Source organism: Cyprinus carpio, chromosome B18, assembly GCF_018340385.1.
Source record: "Cyprinus carpio isolate SPL01 chromosome B18, ASM1834038v1, whole genome shotgun sequence".
NCBI lineage: Eukaryota > Metazoa > Chordata > Actinopteri > Cypriniformes > Cyprinidae > Cyprinus > Cyprinus carpio.
The window spans coordinates 25,624,702-25,638,563 of NC_056614.1; the positions used below are offsets into that span (position 1 = coordinate 25,624,702).

At 43.6% G+C, this 13,862-nt stretch overlaps 1 protein-coding gene across 1 annotated transcript in view; it reads right to left on the minus strand.

The window, feature by feature from the left end:
- Positions 1 to 688: 688 nt before the first annotated feature.
- LOC109083550 (transient receptor potential cation channel subfamily M member 7-like) overlaps positions 689 to 13,862 on the minus strand; it is a 56,939-nt gene continuing 43,765 nt past the window's right edge. Inside the window, 20 exon segments of the mRNA XM_042743631.1 lie at positions 689 to 776; positions 1,275 to 1,432; positions 1,589 to 1,869; positions 2,930 to 2,995; positions 3,123 to 3,167; positions 3,277 to 3,370; positions 3,966 to 3,995; positions 4,087 to 4,154; positions 4,297 to 4,375; positions 4,458 to 4,552; positions 6,383 to 6,406; positions 6,409 to 6,881; positions 7,370 to 7,502; positions 7,577 to 7,761; positions 10,105 to 10,237; positions 10,591 to 10,765; positions 10,838 to 11,089; positions 11,685 to 11,813; positions 12,914 to 13,057; positions 13,213 to 13,362. Of these exon segments, the coding sequence (XP_042599565.1) occupies positions 689 to 776; positions 1,275 to 1,432; positions 1,589 to 1,869; positions 2,930 to 2,995; positions 3,123 to 3,167; positions 3,277 to 3,370; positions 3,966 to 3,995; positions 4,087 to 4,154; positions 4,297 to 4,375; positions 4,458 to 4,552; positions 6,383 to 6,406; positions 6,409 to 6,881; positions 7,370 to 7,502; positions 7,577 to 7,761; positions 10,105 to 10,237; positions 10,591 to 10,765; positions 10,838 to 11,089; positions 11,685 to 11,813; positions 12,914 to 13,057; positions 13,213 to 13,362 (2,802 nt within the window).

Consider the following 13,862-nt stretch of genomic DNA (forward strand, 5'->3'; position numbering starts at 1 on the left):
CAGTACGCCCTTAACATAATATCCAGTCTGTACCAATCTTTCGGCCTACAAGGTTAACACTCAAAAAAACCGAGGTCATGTTCCATCTCACCACCCCCCGTTCCCGCACCCCCCAGTTTTCACAGAAATGGTGTCCCACTTAATTTTTTTTTTTTTTTTTTTTTTCATTCCTTCGTTCCACTTAACCTACCTCGGCTCCACTCTGTCCTCAAGCAGCTCCCTTGATACGAAAATACACACTCGGATCGAAATAAAAGCCTCATCATCTGTTTGGACGCCTACGCAGCAGGGTCTTTGAAAATCGTAACCTGAGGTCAGTACCAAGGTTGCTGTTTACAATGCGGTATGTCTCTCCAACTCTTCTTTTATGGGGCAGAGGGGCAGAGTCATGGACCCCATACCGCCAGCACATCATCCACCTAGAGGCCTTCCATATTCGCTGCTTACAAAAAATCCTCAGCTTGTCCTGGAAAGATCGAATCCCCCCAAACAGTCATCCTCAGCAACACCGACTCAATCTGTAGGAAGCTGCTGTGGCCAGAAAACATCTGCGTTGGATAGGGCACACCATACGGCATGCCTGAACATCGCCTGCCCCGCCAACGTCCTTTACAGTCCACTAGTGGGTGCTAAAACGTTCCGCCGGAGGGCAAAAAGCGTCGTTTTAAGGACTATACCAAGGGACCTCCTAAAGCGGGCAAACATCCCCGCTCATGAAGCTAGAATCTCTGGCACTTGACCGATCAGCCTGGCAGGCCACCTGTGCCGCTGCGGTCCTCTCAAATACACCAACCACCAAGACCAACGATCCATGAGGCGAATCAAGAGACACCAACGGGCGGCTGGCACCCCCCTGGTATCTGGTTTCCCCTGCTCCATCTGCGGTCGGTGTGTGGGATCAAGGATCGGACTTTACGCCCATGAGAAGTGGCACCAGCGGCATGGTTGCTGAACCCCCACCCCCCATCCCTATCCCTGGAGCAAGCGTTATCATCGAACACGATGGACAGCTAAGGTGTGTGTGTGAGAGAGAGAGAGAGAGAGAGAGAGAGAGAGAGCGAGAGCGAGAGCGTGTGTGTGTGCGTGTGTTTGTATGCGCGTGTGTGTGTGTATAGGTGTGTGAGAGTGAGTGTGTGTGTGTGTGTGGTGTGTGTGTGTGATGAGTGAGTGAGTGTGAGTCGAGGGTGACGTGTGTGTGTGTGTGTGTGTGTGTGTGAGTGTGTGTGTGTGTGGGAGTGAGTGAGTGAGTGTGAGTGAGGGTTGAGGGTTGTGTGTGTGTGTGTGTGTGTGTGTGTGTGTGTGTGTGTGTGTGTGAGAGTGAGAGAGAGAGTGTGTGTGTGTGTGAGTACCTGGGGGAGTACGGGATGGTTTTGGGTCTGATCTGATTGAAGGCAAACGTGAGTTTCTGAGCTGCTCTCTGCTGCTGAATTTCCTGTTCACAACACAAACACGGTTCAGTGCTCGTTCACTCATCCGGGACAACACTAAATGTGTTTAAACCTTTGAGATTCCAACACAATCAGAAGTGTTTGAGTAGTTTGTGTGAGTGAGAGTGTGTGTGTTTTGGAGTGTGTGAGTGTGTTCGTACCCTGAGACAGAGGTGCAGGACTGTGTCCTCTCTGTAAATGCTCTGCCAGGTGTTGACCACCTCGGGCAGGAAGGACTTGACGATGTACAGGTGTCCAGGCTTGAGGATGTCGTACTCGGACCAGGTGCAGAGTCCTTCAGCGCCCGCCGCCAGACCTCCTCCCATCTCCTCCTTACTGAGGAACTCGATCTTAGCACAGAGCCCTCGCTGAGCCCACGATGACATGCTGTTGTTGATGCTGTTGGAGCTCTCCTCCAGACGGTACACGGTCACCGGTTCACCTGTACGACACGCAAACACCAGAACGACACGCTGAAACACACGAGCGGCGTCACAACCACGCTATCAGCAAACAAATACAGCGCAGGGCTGGGCGGCGCGAACTACAAGCAATTCTGTACAACGTTTTGTGGTTGGAAATGTAAGGACAAATGGTTCTAATTGTAAATAATCATGTTTTAATGTGTATTTTTAATAATCCAGTGAGTTTGCTCAGTTACAAACAAAATGTGCTTCATCTGATTTAATTATTTTCTGTTTATTTGGAATTTGATGGATTCACAGCAAAAATCAGCTGATTCATATCAAATGTACAACAGCTAAAAACAGATTCACAAGTTTGAAACTAAAGATTTAAAACAGTCAGACTGATATTATTAAACAGAGATCAGACTGACTGAAATTAAATTGATTGTTAATCATCTGAACTGTATTCTGACACTACTGTCTTTTTATTGGAGCTGCTTCTTATGAGTTTTTGTGTGTGTTTTAGTGTCTTTAAATCATAATTCACCCTTCCACAAATTAAAGCCTAAAAAGAAGCAGAGTCTTAAATTTATAAAGTCATGGCATTAACTGCAAAAAATGAATCTCTTGTTCAGTATTTTTATATATCTAAACATCCTTAAATCAAGATACTGGAGATGCAAACTGAAGATATGAAGTCTTTTTTTTTTTTTTTTTTGAGATATTAACCAAAATCAAGTGAGTTTGATTAAAACAAGAACAAATATCTGCCAGTGGGGAATGAAAACTTTTTCCATCTGTATTAGGTTGGTTTTTCAGAGCTCATTGGCAGATATTTGTTTTTGTTTTAATCCTAAACTAATTTTATTTATATCTCAGAAAACAAGACTTTATATTTTGTCATACTCCAGTAAATTAGTTAAGAGTCTTTAAACATTTGATTAACATCACTCCATGTTTCTTCTCTCACATGTAAAAACCAATCACCACCGTCACGCCGCTCAGAACTACATGATACACTGCAAAGCCTGATGGGACAGAGACAGACAGGAGGGCAGTGCTGTGTCTTAAACCAATCACCGGGGGGTGTCTTACCTCTAGGGGGCACTGGGGTGAATGGAATACTCTGAGACAACCGCATCAGGTTATTACGCTCCACCGCTGACACACACACACACACACACACACACACACAGGGCTGATGTCAGTACACGTCACAGGCGTCGCGGGTCGGGTTCGAATCAGGACACGTTTATGCTTTCGTTGGATGAATGACAGAAACACTCACCTGAATACTGATAACTCTCCATGGGCTTGAATGGAGAACCGATCGCTGCTCCACACACACACACACACAGAGAGAGAGTGAGCAGAACAACACACCAAATAGCACAGTATTAGCGTTTTCCTGATGCTATCAGTGTAGCAGGGGTCAGACTTACAGTCCTTGCGCGGCCCCAAGTGTGTGTGTCGCCCGGCGTACAGACCTGGAACAACACACAAAATAGCACAGTCCACACAGCCCGGCGTACAGACCTGCAGCTGAAACACACACACACACACACACACACACACAGTCAGAGTAAAGCAGGCTGTCATCCGACGATCATTAGATGTGATGAAACACTCACTGTTTGAGAAGAAAATCACTTAAAAAATAAATCTCACTCATATATGTGTGACCCTGGAGCACAAAACCAGTCAGAAGGGTCAACTATTTGAAATTGAGATATCTACATCATCTGGAAGCTGAATAAATAATCTCTCCATTGATGTGTGGTTTGTTAGGAGGACAATATTTGTCTGAGATACCAACATATTGAAAATCTGGAATCTGAGGGTGCAGCAAAAAAATCTAAATATTGAGAAAATCATCTTTAAAGTTGTTCAAATGAAGGTCTTAGCAATGCATATTACTAATCAAAAATTAAGTTTTGATATATTTACAGTAGGATATTCACAAAATATCTTCATGGAACATGATCTTTACTCAATATCCTAATGATTTTTGTCATAAGAGAAAAATGGATAATTTTGACCCATACAATGTATTGTTGCGTTCAATCATGAAAACACAATCACTTTATTTGTTGTCAGAACATTCCGCTAACACACACACACACACAGTTACTCACAGTCTGCTGGATTGTGCTGATTTCCCCTGAGAATGAAAGACAGAGAGAGTTACGGCGTGTGTGTGAATGTCGTCTCTCTTAAACACTTTGGTTTGTGTCGCTGTGTGTCTGACTGACCAGCAGCAGATCCTCATAACGAGAGACGTCCTCCAGCGACACACGCGTCCTGTCCTGCTTACCGAGCGCTGGAACACAGACAGAGAGAAGCCATGAATGATTCTCATCAGGAGAAGTGTGTAACTGCGTCCAGCAGGGGGCGTCTGTGCTCGTGATGCTGGATCACAGTTAATGTTTAAAGCATTGCCTAACGCTGGCGTTTACACTCACTGGACTCTGGATGCAGGAACGAAGGGTTTCTGTCGAACTCGGTGAAGCCGGCGTATGAGTTCACCGTCCGCATGTGACCCTGCGCCGCCGCCTGCAGAAACACACCGGATTGAGCCAAACCAGAGAATCATCTTCTGTGACATCCAGAAAACCACACTCACCGCATCCCGAGCCTTTCTGGAGGGACTCGACTGCCGGCTGCTCACAGCAGCCTCTTTAGGGAACGACCTCTGACCCTCGGGGTCATCCTTGTGACCTTTGGAGAAAAATGAGTTCAAAGCATTACAGACTTTACGCTGCGTTTACACTGGCACAAGAAATCTGATTGTTTGCTCACATCTGACACAGATCAGAATTTGTCGCACACGTGTAACACAAAAACCTGCACGAGATCCGATTTTTCCGCATCTGATGAGGGCCACTTCCACATGTGGATTCACTCGGATACATATCTGATATCTGACACACATCTAAACACGCAGAACTCCCGATGCAAGGGCGACAGGTCTGCGTATAAAGATAGCGTTTTGATGCTGTTTGTGCTCATATTTTATTGAGATGGCTTTCAACCCCTGCCACGTCAGATTCATAAACACAACAGCTAAAAGGGTTTTTATTATTTCTCAGCAATGAGGTGACAACTTAAAAGTTTCTGTGATTTAACCAACAGGCTTGACGTGAATTCTATAAATAATTCTAATAGTAATAATTCTACCACAGGCGTAGTAAAGCGATCACTGCAGACCATCACTTTGGGCGGTAATTAATGTAAACACAGATATGGGATCCCAGTCGTGTCTAGAAGTGTGCGAGATTGACAAAAAAAATAATATCTCAATATTTTATGGGATTTTCTCAACGATAATTAGACGATGTTTTGCTGTGTGTGTCATTGTGCTGATATCTTAACAGCTGGCTCCTAAAGTTTTTGATATTCTTCATATTCTGTGTGCTGGTCAATTCAGACTGATAGAAATTAATATTTTCAATAAGTTTAAATTGATTTCTACATTTTATGGGCATTTTTACCTTTATAAAGCCATTTTTTCTAAAAGTGTGCGTCATCTTTTGAGTCAAATTTCTAGATTTAATTTAGTGAATTAGAATAATAAGACATCTGTATCAACAGAACTCATCTTTGCACTGCAGAGGAAGCACAGACGCTGCGTCTGAAGATGCGTTTACACACTGTTTAGTGCAGGACATGAATACATTTCACCTGCAATTACAAACATAAATAATGTTTTGATATATTAAACATAAAACCGTGAAAACTGTTATTTGAAGTCATTTAAACAATAAAAAGATACTTTAAATGTGAAATGAAAACCACCAGTAGGTGGCAGCAAGTCACTGTTAATAAGTGAGTCACTGCGATGGAACCGAATCATTAAAACGGTTGATTCATTCAGGAACGATTCATGTTGCTCAGAGACACAGAAGAGTCACGTCTAAAGTGAACGTAAACAGGCGGCGAAAAAATCAGATATGGTCAAAAGATCGGATCTGTGCATTATGACACATTCATCAGTGGATTACAGTCACCCTGTTAACCGTTCCCCTCCGATGACACGGAGCTCTAATAACACGTCACTAACCAAACCCTTAACCAGCACCAGCCCGGGTTAGTTTAGTCTACCGGACACACAGCACTCTATTCACTCCCGAGGGACATTTAGTACAAAAGCAACTGGTTGAGATGAAACCACCGCCAGAGGTCAGAGGTCACCCGTCTCACCCTCCCTAACACACACACACAGGGGCATGCGGACGGGGTGAGGGTCAAGGGTCACGGTTAGGCCGGGGTTCCCTGATTCCCAGCGGTGGACCGAAGCCAAACCTCCGCTCCTCTCTCTGAGTCTGTTCAGTGCGCGTCTGCAGCGGCCGTCTCTCCGGAAGCGCCGGGGGCCCCGGGGCCCGAGCTCAGGGGCCAGAGGGAGGGGTGTGTTTCTTTCGGGCGGGTCGACTTCGTCGTCCGTGAAGGCGTGATTGACGTATCCCTCGCGCTCAGGCTCACTCACGAACACCCCTGGGGGGCCTCCATCACTCCTCTCATAAACACCCTCCTCTTCCTCCTCATACTCACCCACGAAGGCCCCGAACTCCACCGCGGCGTGCGCCAGCTCCGTGTGTGTGTGAGAATCTGTGAGCTGGACTGCGATGGTGTGCTGACGAAGAACGTGGCTGGAGCCGGATCCGACCTCGATCCAGCCTCCAGGCTCAGAGGAAGCTCCGCCCCCTGCCACTCCTCAGCTCCGCCTCCAGCTCCGCCCCCAAACAGAGACTCTGCTATGCTGGCGGTGGGAGGCAGGAATCCCATGCTGCACCGCACCAGAGCGCTGGACTTCGAGTGCCCCGTTAGGTCGGGCCCCAGGTTCTTGGAGACGCTGAGCTCGCGTGTGATCTGGTTGTGCACTTTGCTAGCCTCGGACGCTCGCTGCGCGGTCAGCGCCTTCAGTGTGTCCACCGTCAGCGCCGACAGGTCCTGCAGGTGTCCGATTTGAGAATCCAGCGTGTGCAAAGAGCGCTTGATGAAGTTCACCTTGTTTCCAACCTCCTTCAGCTGCACACACATCGTTTCCACCCTAAAACACAAACACAAACATTTCAGTTCATTTATTTGTATAGCACTTTTCACAATACATACTGTTTCAAAGCAGCTTTACAGGTAATCACAGCACCAGGGGCTTAAGGTTTCACATTTGTGCATTTGGCAGACACTTATCCAGAGAGGTACACGTCAGTCCTCACTTTCCCTGGGAATCGAACCTGTGACCTTAGCGTTGCTAGCCTCATGATCTACTGTTTGAGCTCAAGGACAGCTAATTTGGGTTTCGGTTTCATGTTTACATTTGTGCAACGGTCAGACACTTTTATCCTAAGCATGCATTTGCACTGTGTTCAAGGTATAGAGTTTTTCAGTTCATGCACTCCCTGGGAATCGAACCCGTGACCTACTGTTTGGGGTTCTGAAACATTTGATTTCATGTGAACATGCTCATGGATCACGCAGTCCCTCAGATGTCAACAAAAATAATTCAGGAACAGCAAATGTCTTGGTTCATCGTCGTACCTGTCGGACGTGAGTCTGATTCTCTCTTCACTCCCGGAGTGAAACTGATCGTCTTTCTCGTGGAAGTACGTCTCCACGCACTGCTCCTCGAAGTCGTGCAGCTTCTTCTGGTCCTCCTCGGTCAGGAAGAGCTCTGAAAAACAGCAGGACGGTCAAAGCGCTGACAGACGCGAGCAGAAGTGGCGGTGCGAGCGAGAGGTAAGTTACTTGGTCCGTAGGTGCTGCTGTCCTTCTTCCTCTTCCTGCAGACGGAGGACAGCAGAGACGCGGCGTGGCTGAGCAGAATCAGCGGCGGCGGCAGGACGGGCTTGTCGTGGTACGCCATGATGAAGTGATAGCGCTGGTATTTCCACACCAGGTTGGATATGGACTTCACCTGCATGTAGACGTTACTGCGGAGAAACGGCACGCTCAGTTACTCCGTGTCCTAACTACGGTTGAAAAAGGTGGAAAATTTCCAGTAAATTTCAGAAACATTACAGAAATTTTGTAACCGACCAAATTTTGTTACCATCTGGATGTCTCTACAGGACACTGAAGGCAACTAAAGCGATATATAAATAAATATTTGCACCATGAGCCAAGTCTTTTGAATAAAGGGTAGGATTATACGAACTGTATTGATATGTGAATTGTACTGTCATTGTTGTATGTAAGTGAGACCTAAGAGCACTTTTCAGCCAAGGCTGAACAATAAAGTAACTTACTAAACTTTCCAGGATTTTTTGGAATCTTTCAGGAATTTTTAGAAAGTTTCTGGAAATTTACCAGACGTTTTCCAACCCTTTGGCAACTCTAGTCCCATTTGCACATGTGATAAAAGGTGTCTTTGTCTTGTTAATCTGAGTTTTTGTCCTAACTAGCTGCAACAGCGACATGCAAAACTTCTATTTTAGAAACGGTTTCTATTTCCGCAAGTCGCGGCTGGAGCAACAACATACAAACTATATGACAGTAGATAATCTCAGGAGGTAATGATTATGTGCTTTATTCAAAGTTAAACGAGTCTAATGTGAGTTTGAATATATTTTGCGTGACCTTATAGCCATACAGAAAACAAAACCAGATTTACCTCAGAGCTTGAAAATAAATATAAGCAAATATGTACGTTAAAACTGGGGACTCAATGCAAAACAACTAGGAATGTAACTATTAACCGCGAGCCGGTTGAAAATCGATTCAAATATGTGACGATTCAAAACGGTTGAGATGCTAAACAAATTGCGATTCAATTGGTTTAAATGAATGCATGTCTGAGGGGAACTGACTGTCTTTAGAAAACTTTGGATGGTATTTTCTTTTCATCTGGTCTCTGAACGATGCATATTAAAGTTCATAAAGTGCAGTGCTGCTTTGTTTACAGCGGTAACCAAGGAAACAATGTATCATTGCTGTTCATAAGCACAGCGCTGCTTTGTTTACAGCGGTAACCAAGGAAACAATGTATCACTGCTGTTCATAAGCGCAGTGCTGCTTTGTTTACAGCGGTAACCAAGGAAACACTATGTGCGGCCCAAATCGAGTAATTATGCACTATTCTATGGCATTTTTTAGGCCCCGTTTACACTCTTCATTTCTCTCCAACACTGTAGGAAATCAAATTAAATGTAATGTGGATGATGCTAACTGTGATAAGATGACTGACAGTGCAGTTTAAACAGTTACAGAATGCACGTAACTAAGCAACAGAGCGTCCGTTAAAGAAGCAGCTATGACGAAGTAGTATGTCCCAAAACTTGCCTACTATTCTTCTATATACTCAAAAGTATGTACTTTTTCTTTACAAAAAGAGTACATACTTCTAGGGCACAGTATGAGTAGGCGAATTGGGACGCAGCAATTGTATCACTGCTGTTCATAAGCGCAGCTTTGTTTTTTTTGTTTACAGCAGTAACCAAGGAAACACTGTATCACTGTGGTTCATAAGCGCCACCTGCTGGCAGAGAGTGAATCTGCATCTCATTCATTTATGTATAATTTAATAAAACTAAAGACCATTCTGTTTTTGCTTAAAATTTTGAAATTACACATTCTAATTCAGATTAAAAACTGCCCATGTTGCATATACGCAGCATCTTTGTTTGGATCATGATTAAAATGCAGTGGTTGCCTCAGACAAAAGAGCACAGACAAAGCCTTATTTTGTTTATATGAAGAGATTTATTTTATTTGTGTTATCTGATTTGAGGTTTGTTTTAAAATTTCAATTTAGTTTTGTTTTATATTTAAGTTTCACAAAGAAACATGCAGCTTTTTGTTCAAGCAAAATAAAAGGACACATTTTCATTTACTATATAATTTGTCTTAAAACTCAGTTTGTAACAAAGAAATCCTGAGATAATCGAATCGTGAGTTGAGTGAATCATTACATCCCTAGAACCAGCGAGTGTATTCCATGAGGACGGTATCAGTCACTCAGTATGTACATTTAATAAAGTTAATATGGGTTTATGAGTTAGATTATAAACTTATCCATTTCTTTGTGAGTGCAGAGCGCTTCCAGAGAGGCCCCGCCCACACATGCTTCTGATTGGCTGTGATATTTGATTGATTCTGTTGCGTGGTGTCTGGTGTGGACTAGGGATGCACGATATCGGTATCAGCTTTCATATATAAAGAATTATCAGTATCGGCCAAAATGTTCATATTGTGCATCCCTAGAGTGGACACACAAATTGCTTGTCGCTGGAATCTTGTTGCGTCGCGTGTAGTTAGGAGAGGTATGGGTCACTCACTTGAAGAAGGCGATGAGCAGGTTGACCATCAGAATGTACTGGACGAACAGATAGACGGCCTGCAGCAGCGGCGTCAACCACACCCCCGTCGCACACAGCTCTTTAGCGTGATCCTCGCTCGAGTTCGCACACACTGCCAACACACACACACACACCTCATCACTAGATCAACAAAATTACAGAGAAAGAACTAACAACACCGCAGTGCATCATATGTGCTGGTTCTGAATGAAATCCAATACTAGTTTCATACTAATTTTCTGGCACTGATTCCAAAAAAAAATTTCAGTTTTTCAAGAGTTGTAAAAGTAATAATAATTGGGCTGGAAGTGTGAGCTGGTGGTGTTTCATGAGATTCATTTCTTTGTGCTACAGCACAGTGTTACACCAGCTTCTTCTGAAGCGCTATCTGAACTAATACTGAATTTAATAATGCAGATGTGATCACGTGGTGAAGGGTTGTGTTGTGAGTCTCCAGGAGTTTACCGTCGATCTCGTAGGCGTAAACTTCACCGTACATCATCCAGTAAGGCTGGAACACCACATCTTTGGCTAAAGTCCACGAGGGATCCTCGTTTGGGTACAGAATGGCTTTCCGAGGAACCCCATAACTCAGCAGCACGACGGCCATGATGACCACGATGTAGAACATGTTGGCCACCTGCGGAGGACGAGAGAGAGATCAGCGCTGGAGGATACGAGCGGCTCAAACACAGCTCTCACGCTCGCTCACCATCTTCCCGATCATCATGACGTAGGGTCCAGCCTGCTGATTGACCGCCAGGATATCCAGCAGCCGCACGTACCAGAAGATGATGTTCAGACAGTACACGATCCGGCCCGCGATGAACACGCTCCCCGAGCCGAAGCGCAGGCCGAAGCCCACGAAGAACATCAGGATGGCCAGGAAATCAGAAACGTTGAAGTAGTCGCTGAACCAGACTTTAATCTTCTGACTGATTTTGCCTCCTTCAGACATGAACATCTAGAGAGGAAACACTGATGTGAGCCTGCAGCACAGAAGCAGTCATCAGTAGCACAGGTGTATTTGTAGCAATAGACAACAATACATTGTATCGATTCTTCTTTTATGCCAAAAATCATTAGGATATTAAGTAAAGATCATGTTCTATGAAGATATTTAGTAAGTTTCCTACCGTAAATATATCAAAACTTAATTTTTGATTAGTAATATGCATTGCTAAGAACTTCATTTGAACAACTTTAAAGATGATTTTCTCAATATTTAGATTTTTTTGCTCCCTCAGATTCCAGATTTTCAAATAGTTGTATCTCAGACAAATATTGTCCTCCTAACACACCACACATCAATGGAGAGATTATTTATTCAGCTCTCAGATGATGAATGACACGCGTGTGACCTCTTGACCCTGGCTACAGTCACATGATCACAGGAGAGTGCGGCTGCGTCACGTCTCTGCTAGCCGCGGGTCAATCATCAGATGGCAGGTTAACCGCTCAGCTGCATTGTAACGAATGCTGCTCAAATAATTAAACATTTCTGACATACCTCTTTAAAACATCTGAACACACACACACACACACACACAGAGACAAACCTCTCGAATCTTCTCCACCGCCAGCGTGAAGATGCAAACAATGACGACCCACTCCTGAGGAGACGGAAACGATTCCATTTTCACCAGCACCACGTATGAATACAGCATCAGGAAGCCGATGTAGAAGAGCTATTTGATTTTCACCAGCACCACGTATGAATACAGCATCAGGAAGCCGATGTACAAGGAGCTCAAACCTCCTCATAATCACACACACACACACAGCAGACGAGGGGCTAACACCTCACATATGAGTTCAGAGTCAGACACCGATATAAGAGCAGTGACCAATCACAATCAAGAATAAGACACAGTAAACACTCCATCACTGCATTTAATCAGGTGACTACGAAATAGTTTTTTTCCTCAAATTTTGACCTTTTTTTACGATTTAAAACAACTTTATAAAAAATAAAAAACAACGGCGGTGATTGTAATTGTAACAACTATTTTAAAATGTAATCAAATTTTAAAAAATCTATTTTTTGTCAAATAAAGAGGTGCACAATAGAGATTTACTGTGAAAAGAGATTAAATCTCGATTGTATTTCTAAATAAAAATGTAAATGCATTTAATCAAAACTTAAAGGTAGTAAATTCTTATTAATTTAAGTACTTTTTACTGTTCATAAATAATATATTTCTGCCATCATTTCAAACGATCATTGGTTTTGTGGTTTCAGTGTGTATCTGATTAACTGCAAAAGCCCTTCTTCTGATCTATTCATCCAAAAAAATAAAATCACATTCTGTGAAATTCTGCTTTATACAGTATTTTTTTTATTTTTATGACAGAATCCTGTGATTTTTTTGTGTCTGGTACGATTGCACAGTTCGCTTCACGCTGGTGTGATCAAAGAACACTAATTATTCAGATCACACACTCAAAACAATCATTATTTGCTTTTCTGACAATCTTTAATGTTTGATCAACACATTCACCTCAAACCCTTCAGCGTACATTAGAAACGAGAGATGAATGATCAACCGCTGCTTCACACACACACACACACACACACTCGGGTTGAAATGTCACTAGTGAACCTTCCACTAATCCTGTGATGTTTATCTGTGTAACGCGGTGGGTTTATGCAGGAACAAGTGTCTCTGATATTATCACATGGGAACAACAGCCCAGAACACTTGAAGTGCTGGAAATCTCACACACACACACACACACACACACACACACACACACACACACAGCGTGAGAAGGGAGCCGCACGTACCGTGTTGAACCAGAACTTGACGATAGGCGCGTGGTAGAAGGCGTAGAACTTGCGTGTGATGGGTAACCGGCGGGAACGCACGTGCACCTCCGTCTCACTCTTCACCTCTGCGTTCTCATTGGGACGGACTTCCTTAAACACATCCTGGCAGGAACACAAACTCTGTCAATCTGTGCCAGTGCGCCAGAACACTCAAAAACACGCTCGTGTAAAGATTGACAGTTTTCTGCGCATCGGTGATCAGAACAGCAGCGGAGCATGTTATCACACTTCAAGCGTATTTAATATTTCATCCGCACCATGGGGATGTCGTCAGGCTTCTGCAGGCTGTGCTCGCTGTCCTCCATGCTCTGATGAGCGTCCTGTGACTGGGGAATGTGGGACATCTCCGCTTTGGTCTTGTACTCCAGCAGGAGGATGGCAGGAGGAACCAGGATGCTCAGGATCACCTGCGCGCACACACACACACACACACACACACACACAGCATCAGTTGATGCACGAGGCTAGAGATGGCTGATAGCACTTATTTTGTTTTCAATACGATACTTTTAAAGGCCAGTATCGTGGATATCGATACCGATACGATACTTCTAAGCTAAACTTTTAAATTATGAAATGTATTAAACTATTAAATTATTAAGAGTAAAATGGATAATGATACCCACTTTATATTTGAAATGCATTTTAACATTCAATATGCCTTGATTGCAACTTATTAGGTTATATACAGTACAGGTCAAGAGTTTGGAAACATTACTATTTTTAATGTTTTTGAAAGAAGTTTCTTCTGCTCATCAAGCCTGCATTTATTTGATCAAAAATACAGAAAAAAAAAGTAATATTGTGAAATATTATTACAACTTAAAATAATTGTTTTTAAATTTATTATACTTTAAATTATCATTTATTTCTGTGATGCAAAGCAGAATTTTTAGGATCATTATCA